The sequence below is a fragment of the Mustelus asterias genome, unplaced genomic scaffold (assembly GCF_964213995.1).
Source record: "Mustelus asterias unplaced genomic scaffold, sMusAst1.hap1.1 HAP1_SCAFFOLD_2728, whole genome shotgun sequence".
Lineage (NCBI taxonomy): Eukaryota > Metazoa > Chordata > Chondrichthyes > Carcharhiniformes > Triakidae > Mustelus > Mustelus asterias.
The window spans coordinates 841-11,347 of record NW_027592673.1 but is presented as its reverse complement, the minus strand read 5'-3'; the positions used below and the strand labels follow the sequence as shown (position 1 = coordinate 11,347).

At 55.4% G+C, this 10,507-nt stretch overlaps 1 protein-coding gene across 1 annotated transcript; it reads right to left on the bottom strand.

Moving 5' to 3' along the window:
• Positions 1-7,534: 7,534 nt before the first annotated feature.
• On the bottom strand, positions 7,535-8,895 carry LOC144489972 (26S proteasome non-ATPase regulatory subunit 4-like). The gene is made up of 3 exons (XM_078207799.1): positions 8,768-8,895; positions 8,589-8,662; positions 7,535-7,996 (listed from the first exon to the last, which is right to left on the bottom strand). The coding sequence occupies exons 1-3, from the start codon at positions 8,874-8,876 to the stop codon at positions 7,829-7,831; spliced, it is 351 nt and encodes a 116-aa protein (XP_078063925.1). The 5' UTR covers positions 8,877-8,895; the 3' UTR covers positions 7,535-7,828.
• Positions 8,896-10,507: the final 1,612 nt, after the last annotated feature.

Here is a 10,507-nt window from a genome sequence, read left to right as displayed (position 1 = left end):
TTCAGCCCCAAGCCCGCCTGGCGGCGCCGCTGCGTCAGCAAACTCCACCCACCGCCAGTAGACGCGCTGACATCATCACGCAGCCCCGCCCCGCCCCCCCATGCGCGCGGGGCGACCGTGAACGGCTGCGGCGCCCCATCAACCTTGAGCGCCCAGGCCCTGATTGACAGGCAACGTCAGCCAATAGCCGGGGTTCCCCGCCCTGATTGACAGGCGGACGTACCAGTCCGACGGCAGAGGCGCTCTGGCAACCGGAAGGGGCGGGTCTTGGGCAGGGGCAGGAATGGGTGAGATGGGCAGAAGGGCCTCATTTGTGTCTGAGGAGGGTGTTTGAGGGGGAAAAATGGTTCAAATGCCCCCAAAACTTAACTAAATGAGGAGAAGGGGGTATAAATGCACCCTGAAGGGGTTGTCTGACCCCTTCCAAAGGCTGGACTTTCCTTCTGCCCTGGGGGAGATGGGTTTAGATTTGGGGGGGTGGGGGGTGGGGGGAGGGGGTTGGTTAAGATGGTTCTAGAATCTTGACCGAATGAGAGGACATACACGGACCGTGGTTTCTCCCCACGCCTCCTGATCGCACCCCGGCTGCTCCGAGGTCAGGAGCAGACTCCCACCACCCTGCGATGCCTTACGCAGTCAAAGAGCTTGGCCGCACTCTCCTCTTGCATCTGCCTGCGGAGGAGGGAGGGGAGAGTGGGGCCAGGTTGGCCAACCGTGATTAAATGTATTTCTAGAGGTTTTTTCTCCAAAGTGACTTGCCCACAAACCCTCCCCCCCCCCCCCCCCCCCCCCCCCCCCATTCCCCCTCTCCGGCCATTAGCCGAACATCCTCTTTGCAAAGGACGTAGGAGCAGGAGTAAGGCCATTCAGCCCTTCGAGCCCACTCCGCCAGTCTGTAAGATCACGGCTAATCTTACTGCGGCCTCAACTCCATCTTCCCATCAATTCTCCTTGAGAAATCTCCCACAACTCAAATATATCCGATGGATCCGGCCCCCACTGCTCTCTCGTGGGAGGGAGAGAATTCCACCCGTCGGGAGAAGAAATTCCTCCCCATCTCCGTCTTTAATGGGAAAACCCCCCTTTTTATTCTCAAACTGTTCCCCCCCCTCTCCCGCTCTAGATTCCCCCACAAATGGAGACGATCTCTGGGTATCCACTCTGTCGAATCCCCCTCAATATCTGTGATTTTCCAACTAGATAACCCCTCTTTTACAGATGCACCATAGAAAGCATTCTTTCCAGATGTATCACAGCTTGGTCTGGGCTCCTGCTCTGCCCAAGACCGCAAGGAACTACAAAAGGGTCGTGAATGTAGCCCAATCCATCACGCAAACCAGCCTCCCATCCATTGACTCTGTCTACACTTCCCGCTGCCTCGGGAAAAGCAGCCAGTATAATCCAAGGACCCCACGCACCCCAGACATTGTCTCTTCCACCTTCTTCCGTCGGGAAAAAGATATAAAAGTCTGAGGTCACGGACCGACCGACTCAAGAACAGCTTCTTCCCTGCTGCTGTCAGACTTTTGAATGGACCTACCTCACACTAAGCTGATCTTTCTCTACACCCTCGCTATGACTGTAACACTACATTCTGCACCCTGTCCTTTCCTTCTCTATGAACGGTATGCTTTGTCTGTATAGCGCGCAAGAAACAATACTTTTCACTGTATGTTAATACATGTGACAATAATAAATCAAATCAAAGTGTTCTAAACCCCATTGGATGCAGGCACCAACCTGTCAAACCTTTCCCTCCTTAGATAGAGCAGTGAAGAAGGCTTTTGGCATGTTGGCCTTCATCAGTCAGGTCACTGAGTGTAGACGTTGGGAAGTTATGTGGCAGTTTTACAGGATGTTGGTGAGGCCACACCTGGAGTATTGTGTTCAGTTTTGAACGCCTAGCTGGTGGGGCGGCACGGTGGCACAGCGGGTTAGCACTGCTGCCTCACAGCGCCAGGGACCCGGGTTCGATTCCCGGCTCGGGTCACTGTCTGTGCGGAGTCTGCACGTTCTCCCCGTGTCTGCGTGGGTTTCCTCCACAGTCCAAAAGACGTGCTGGTTAGGGTGCGTCGGCCATGTTAAATTCTCCCTCAGTGTTACCTGAACAGGCACCAGAGTGTGGCAACTGGGGGATTTTCATTGCAGTGTTAATGTAAGCCAACTTGTGACACTGATAAACAAACAAGGAAAGATGTTATTAAGTTGGAAACAGTGCAGAAGAAATTTACAAGGATGTTGCCAGGACTCGAGGGACTGAGTTATCGGGAGAGATTGGACAGGCTAAGATGTTTTTTCCTTGGATGGTAGGAGACTGAGGGGTGATCTTCTAGAGGTGTATAAGATCATGAGAGGCATGGATAGGGTGAATGCACTCAGTCTTTTTCCTACGATTGGGGAATCGAGAACTAGAGGGCGCAGGTTTAAGTTAAGAGGGGAAAGAATTAATGGGAACCTGAGGAGCAACTTGTTTTACCCAGAGGGTGGTACGTGTGTGGAATGAGCTGTCGGAGGAAGTGGCTGAGGCAGGGACACTGACAACATTTAAGAGGCATTTGGATGGATACATGAACAGGAAAGGTTTAGAGGGATATGGGCCAAAATGCAGGCAAATAGGGCTAGTTTAGATGGGCTTGTTGGACCAGTTTGGGCCGAAGGGCCTGTCTCTGTGCCGTAGATTCAATAAGTCCTTCACCCCAGGAATGAGCCAAGTGTTGAGTGGTACAGGAGTTGAAGTGTGAACCCTGTTCTCTCTCTCTCCCCACAGATGCTGCTGGGTTTTCCCAGCATTTTCCGGATTTACACCCATTCCCCGCGACGCATCCCTTTCCCGCGCCAATCTGAAAGCAAAAAGACTCATTACCCAACTGGGTGAAGGAATACTGAAAGGCCTGGATAGAGAGTGGAGGCGGGGAAGATGTCTCCATTGGTGGGAGAGACTAGGATCCAAAGGCGCACAGCCTCAGAGTAAAGGGATGTCCCTTTGGAACCGAGATGAGGAGATCCAGGAGGCCAACCTGGGTCTGGCCCGGGTTCAGGGAAAGACTGCCCTCAGCTCGATACCTCCCCCCAGTGGCTCCACAGAGATGCAACCTCAGCTGCTGTGCTTGCGTCCATTCTGCCCACGCGCCCATTCTGCCCACGCGCCACTTACAAATCAAACATGCGCTGCACAAACAGCACAGCTCAGACGCATTCCTGCCTGCACACAACTCTTTCTGTCGCGCCCACACTCTCGCATGCGTACTTTTTTGTATGCACACACATCCTCTCTCTCACACACATTCCAGCGCACACACCCCTATACATGCACGCATACACTCATATGGGCAGCACGGTGGTTAGCACAGCTGCCTCACAGTGCCAGGGACCCGGGTTCGATTCCTGGATTGGGTCACTATCTGTGTGGAGTCTGCACGTTCTCCCCGTGTCTGCGTGGGTCTCCTCCGGGTGCTCCGGTTTCCTCCCACAGTCCGAAAGACGTGCTGGTTAGGGCGGATTGGCCGTGCTAAATTCTCCCTCAGTGTTACCCGAACTGGCGCCAGAGTGTGGCGACTAGATTTTCACAGTAACTTCATTGTGGTGTTAATATAAGCCCACTCGTGACATCAATAACTTTAAACACTTGTGCACAAACACACATGCGTACATATTCTCACACACTTATACACTCACACACACATACACAGATCTAGGAGCAGGAGGCCATTCAGCCCCTCAAGCCTCTCCCACCATTCAATGTGATCGTGGCTGATCTCATCTCTGCCTCATCACCACCTTCCTTTCAGACCCTGGGATGTAGATTGTCAGACCCTCGGGGCTTTTGTCTCTCTTCCATCCCCAGTTTACTCAGTATTCGCCCCAGCGATGGCGATTAAGTTCCTCTTTTTTTTAACAGCCTCCGGATTATGCACAGTCGGAATTCTTTTCCCAGGGTAGAAATGTCAATTACTGGGGGAAGCACAGTAAGAAGTCTCACAACACCAGGTTAAAGTCCAACAGGTTTATTTGGTAGCAAATACCATAAGCTTTCGGAGCACTGCTCCTTCGTCAGATGGAGTGGATCTGCACACAATCTGACGAAGGAGCTCTGCTCCGAAAGCTTATGGTATTTGCTACCAAATAAACTTGTTGGACTTTAACCTGGTGTTGTGAGACTTCTTACTGTGCTTACCCCAGTCCAACGCCGGCATCTCCACATCAGAATTACTGGGGGGACAGAGGTTGAAGGTAAATGGGGGAAAGTTTAAAGGAGACGTGAGAGGCGAGTTTTTTTAAAACACAGATAAAAGCAAATTACTGCGGGTGCTGGAATCTCAAACAGAGAGAGAAAACGCTGGAAAATCTCAGCAGGTCTGGCAGCATCTGTACGGAGAGAAAAGAGCTGACGTTTCCAGTCCCGATGACCCTTTCTTAACACAGAGGGTGGTAAATGCCTGGAATGCGCTGCCAGAGGAAGGGGTGGAAGCAGATACAATAGCAATGCTTAAGATGCACCTTGATATCATAGAATCCTACAGTGCAGGAGGAGGCCATTCGGCCCATTGTGTCTGCACCGACCACAATCCCACCCAGGCCCTACCCCATAACCCCATGCATTTGCCCTAGCTAGTCCCCCTGATACTAAGGGGCAATTTAACATGGCTGTATGGGCGGCACGGTAGCACAGTGGTTAGCACTGCTGCTTCACAGCACCAGGGACCTGGGTTTGATTCCCGGCTTGGGTCACTGTCTGTGTGGAGTTTGCACATTCTCCTCGTGTCTGCGTGGGTTTCCTCCGGGTGCTCCGGTTTCCTCCCACAGTCCAAAGATGTGCGGGTTAGGTTGATTGGCTATGCTAAAAAATTGCCCCTTAGTGTCCTGAGATGCGTAGGTTAGAGGGATTAGTGGGTAAAATATGTAGGGATATGGAGGTAGGGCCTGGGTGGGATTGTGGTTGGTGCAGACTCGATGGGCCGAATGGCCTCTTTCTGTACTGTAGGGTTTCTATGATCTTTCTAATCCCTCTAACCTGCACATCTTTGGAGTGTGGGAAGAAACTGGAGCACCCGGAGGAAACCCACGCAGACACAGGGAGAACGTGCAAACTCCACACAGACGGTGACCCGAGCCGGGAATCGAACCCGGGTCCCTGGCGCTGTGAGACAGCAGCGCTAACCCACTGCGCCACCATGCCACCCTATATACGTGAATAGGCTGGGAATATAGGGTTATGGACTGCGTAGAGGCAAAAGATCTTTAGTTTGGAAAGGTATCATGTGTCAGTGCAAGCTTGGTGGGCCGAAGGGCCTATTCCTGTGCTGTACTGTTCTTTGTCGTACCTATTACTATTCGGATGGTTCGAGTGACCTCCATTGTGAAAACTGAGGCAAAATATTGATTTAGTGTCTCTGCCATTTCTGTGTTCCCATAACGATCCGGACTTTAGCTACTCTCCTCCTTTATGCTGAAAGCAAAAAATTCTATGTTTTTATATTTTGCACTAGATTCCTTTCATAATCTCCTATTACCTTCGTAGCAACCCTTTTTAGTCTTTAAAAATTTCCCAATCTTCCATCCAGCGCACGCAAGCGCGTGCTTTTTTTATTCATTCATTCATGGGACACGGCCATCGCTGGCTGGCCAGTAGCCTTCACGACTCACGACAACGCAGAGTCGCTGAGCAGAGACTGAGAGCCAAGTTCCGCACACACGAGGACGGCCTCAACCGGGATCTTGGGTCCATGTCACACTATCTGTAACCCCCACGACTTGCCGGGGCTTGCAAAATCTCACTAACTGTCCTGGCTGGAGACAATACACATCCCTTTAACCTGTGCTTAACCCTCTCTCCACTCACATTGTCTGTATCTTTAAGACTTGATTACCTGTAAAGACTCGCATTCCAACCATTATCTTGTAAATTGAGTTTGTGTCTTTGTGCCCCGTTTGTGAACAGAACTCCCACTCACCTGATGAAGGAGCAGCTCTCTGAAAGCTAGTGGCTTGTGCTACCAAATAAACCTGTGTGTTGTGAGACTTCTTACTGTGTTTACCCCAGTCTAACGCCGGCATCACCACATCAACATTTATTGCCCATCCCTAGTTGCCCTTGGAGGGCAGTTGAGAGTCAACCACATTGCTGTGTGGCTCTGGAGTCACATGTAGGCCAGACCGGGGTAAGGACGGCAGATTTCCTTCCCTAAAGGGAACCAGATGGGTTTTTTCAACAAGTGACAATGGTTTCACGGTCATCTCTGTTACAGACCCAGGATGGCACATAAACCACATCATCGCGTGACCCTGTCAATCATTCTAATCAGAAATCCCAGGGAAACCTAAGTGGACAAAAGTCCATTAGTTCTACTTAACATAACCACTTGCAAGGTTGAAAAGAGTAATTATCTTGCTCTCCCAGTATCAGAGTTGCATTCCTACCAGACATACCGACTGCCTGTAGCACAAAGCTAAATTTTCAAACATTCCCCTCCAACACAAAACACAATTTAAAAAATATTTTATTCATTCGTGGGACATGGGCGTCGCTGGCTGAGCCAGCATTTATTGCCCATCCCTAGTTGCCCTTGGAGGGCAGTTGCGAGTCAACCACATTGCTGTGGCTCTGAAGTCACATGTAGGCCAGACCGGGGTAAAGACGGCAGATTTCCTTCCCTAAAGGGAACCAGATGGGTTTTTCCAACAATTGACAATGGGTCATCAGTAGATTCTTAATTCCAGACTTTTAATTGAATTCAAATTCCATCATCTGCTGTGGCGGGATTCGAACCCGGGTCCCCCAGAACATTAGCTGAGTTTCTGGATTAATAGACTAGCAATAATACCACTAGGCCATTGCCTCCCCTACACCCAGCAGCACTCGCACACACACGTGCATGCACGTGTGGCACAGTGGTTAGCACTGCTCCCTCAGAGCCAGGAACCCGGGTTCGATTCCCGGCTCGGGTCACCGTCTGTGCGGAGTTTGCACATTCTCCCCGTGTCTGCGTGGGTTTCCTCCGGGTGCTCCGGTTTCCTTCCACAGTCCGAAAGACGTGCTGGTTAGGGTGCATTGTCCGTACTAAATTCTCCCTCTGTGTACCCGAACAGGCGCCGGAGTGTGGCGACCAGGGGATTTTCACAGTAACTTCATTGCGGTGTTAACGTAAGCCTTACTTGTGACACTAATAAATAAATAGATAAGAGGGAAGTTGTTTCCACTGGTGGGTGAAACTAGAACTAGGGGGCATAGCCTCAAAATAAGGGGGAGCAGATTTAGGACTGAGTTGAGGAGGAACTTCTTCACACAAAGGGTTGTGAATCTGTGGAATTCCCTGCCCAGTTGAGGCTACCTCGTTGAATGTTTTTAAGGCAAGGATAGATAGATTTTGGAACAGTGAAGGAATTAAGGGGAGCGGGCGGGTAAGTGGAGCTGAGTCCACGAAAAGATCAGCCACGATCTTATTGAATGGCGGAGCAGGCTCGAGGGACCAGACGGCCTACTCCTGGTTCCTAGTTCTTATAAACTTCAACATTAGCACGCACACAAACGAGTGAGGAATTTTCCTTACTGTCAATTTTATTAACATCCTGTTTTACAAGCAGAAAATTTCACACGGTGTCATCATCACACGAGGCGGCGAGAAATAAAAAGATAATCCACACGCAGCGTTTACAGCAGTCGACGCTGCCGCAGATTTGCGATGGAAACCCACGTCATACAAGCAGCTTCTCGGAAATAGCGACATGCAGCGCTCTGCGTCCACCGTACCCCCCTTCCCCCACCCCGCCCTCCCCTCCCCCCGGGGCTGCGGGAGAGGGGGGGGGGGGGGCGTCAGAGAGACGGCAGCCTCTATTTTTTCTCCTCCTCTTTCTCAGGCTTGCTGTCCTTGGGGGTCTGTGACTGCAGGGAGCCCATGGCGTTACGGATGGCCTCGTTGTTGGGGTCCACGCCGGGCAGGTTCTCCAGCACACTCTGCAGAAACTCTGGATCCTCCATCACGTCATAGTTGTCCTCCTCCTGTCAGAGGAGGGGGGGGGGGGGGGGGAGAAGAGAGAGAGATCAAAGTTCAACCGTCCACCTACTACCAACATATATCATAGAAATCATAGAAACCCCACAGTGCAGAAGGAGGCCATTCGGCCCATCGAGTCTGCACCGACCACAATCCCACCCAGGCCCTATCCCCACATATTTTACCCGCTAATCCCTCTAACCTACACATCCCAGGACTCTAAGGGGCAATTTTTAACCTGGCCAATCAGCCTAACCCGCACATCTTTGGACTGTGGGAGGAAACCGGAGCACCCGGAGGAAACCCACGCAGACACGAGGAGAATGTGCAAACTCCACACAGACAGTGACCCGAGCCGGGAATCGAACCCGGGACCCTGGAGCTGTGAAGCAGCAGTGCTAACCACTGTGCCGCCCGGACTCGGACTATACTCGGACTCGCTGAGCCGACGGCAAGACGCATCCCCCCCCCCCCGGCGGCTAACGGGGGACAGCAGGCTGGCAAACTCCAACTGCTTTTGGCCAGGGGGACTGAGGGTTAGCATGTCCCCCATGGGGGAGGGGGCCAGTCGCCAGGGGAGGGGGATGTCAGACCTACCTTGCCAGAAGCCTCAGACGTATCCATGGCCGTGCCGGTTTCCACGTTGGTCAAATCCTCGGGGCTCCCAAACTCTGAGCAAAGACAGGAAGGATCGAGTTAAAAGAAAAGAAACCCACAGGGAAACTCGTCCAGTGCTTCCCGCAGCCCCTCACGCGGAGCTCCCCAGCCCACCCTACCTGGGGGCTGCAGGGACATCTGCATGGCGTAGGCGATCTGCTCGTCCTCGGACATGCTGCTGAAATCGGGCAGGCCGCCCCCTGCGCTCTCCTGCTGCGTAATCGACATCTTTAACAGGGCGTCATCCGGGTCTGAGGGGAAAGAAACCCACAGGCCTGGTCAGACAGAACCAGACAGCAGAGCTCGACAGCGAGAGACGGGGGAGGGAGAGAGACGGTGGCCTGGCGAGGGGTGTGGGGGAGGGGGGGACAGCGGGAGACGGGGGAGGGGGAGAGACGGTGGCCTGGCGAGGGGTGTGGGGGAGGGGGGGACAGCGAGAGACGGGGGAGGGGGAGAGACGGTGGCCTGGCGAGGGGGGTGGGGGGAGGAAGAGATGGGGGCGCTGGCGAGGGGGATGGGGGGAGGAAGAGATGGGGGCGCTGGTGAGGGGGGTGGGGGGGGGGTGGAAGGGAGAGACTGGAGGGGGACTGCGAGGGAGAGGGGAGATTGGGGGGCGGGGGGGGGGGCTGCGAGGGGGAGGGGGGGGGGAGACGGCCACGAGGGAGGGGGGAGATTGGGAGGGGGGCTGCGAGGGAGAGGGGAGACGGGGGACCGGGAGGGAGAGGGAGAGGGAGAGGGAGAGGGGAGACGGGGGACCGGGAGGGAGAGGGAGAGGGAGAGGGGAGACGGGGGACCGGAGAGGGAGAGGGAGAGGGGAGACGGGGGACCGGGAGGGAGAGGGAGAGGGAGAGGGGAGACGGGGGACCGGGAGGGAGAGGGAGAGGGGAGACGGGGGACCGGGAGGGAGAGGGAGAGGGGAGACGGGGGACCGGGAGGGAGAGGGAGAGGGAGAGGGAGAGGGGAGACGGGGGACCGGGAGGGAGAGGGAGAGGGAGAGGGAGAGGGGAGACGGGGGACCGGGAGGGGAGAGGGAGAGGGAGAGGGTGAGGGGAGACGGGGGACCGGGAGGGAGAGGGAGAGGGAGAGGGAGAGGGGAGACGGGGGACCGGGAGGGAGAGGGAGAGGGAGAGGGAGAGGGGAGACGGGGGACCGGGAGGGAGAGGGAGAGGGAGAGGGAGACGGGGGACCGGGAGGGAGAGGGAGGAGGGAGAGGGGAGACGGGGGAGGGAGGGGGGAGAGGGGAGGGAGAGGGAGGACGGGGGACCGGGAGGGAGAGGGAGAGGGAGAGGGGAGACGGGGGACCGGGAGGGAGAGGGAGAGGGAGAGGGGAGACGGGGGACCGGGAGGGAGAGGGAGAGGGAGAGGGGAGACGGGGGACCGGGAGGGAGAGGGAGAGGGGAGACGGGGGACCGGGAGGGAGAGGGAGAGGGAGAGGGGAGACGGGGGACCGGGAGGGAGAGGGAGAGGGGAGACGGGGGACCGGGAGGGAGGAGAGGGAGAGGGGAGACGGGGGACCGGGAGGGAGAGGGAGAGGGGAGACGGGGGACCGGGAGGGAGAGGGAGAGGGAGAGGGGAGACGGGGGACCGGGAGGGAGAGGGAGAGGGAGAGGGGAGACGGGGGACCGGGAGGGAGAGGGAGAGGGAGAGGGGAGACGGGGGACCGGGAGGGAGAGGGAGAGGGAGAGGGGAGACGGGGGACCGGGAGGGAGAGGGAGAGGGGGAGACGGGGGACCGGGAGGGAGAGGGAGAGGGAGAGGGGAGACGGGGGACCGGGAGGGAGAGGGAGAGGGAGAGGGGAGACGGGGGACCGGGAGGGAGAGGGAGAGGGAGAGGGGAGACGGGGGACCGGGAGGGAGAGG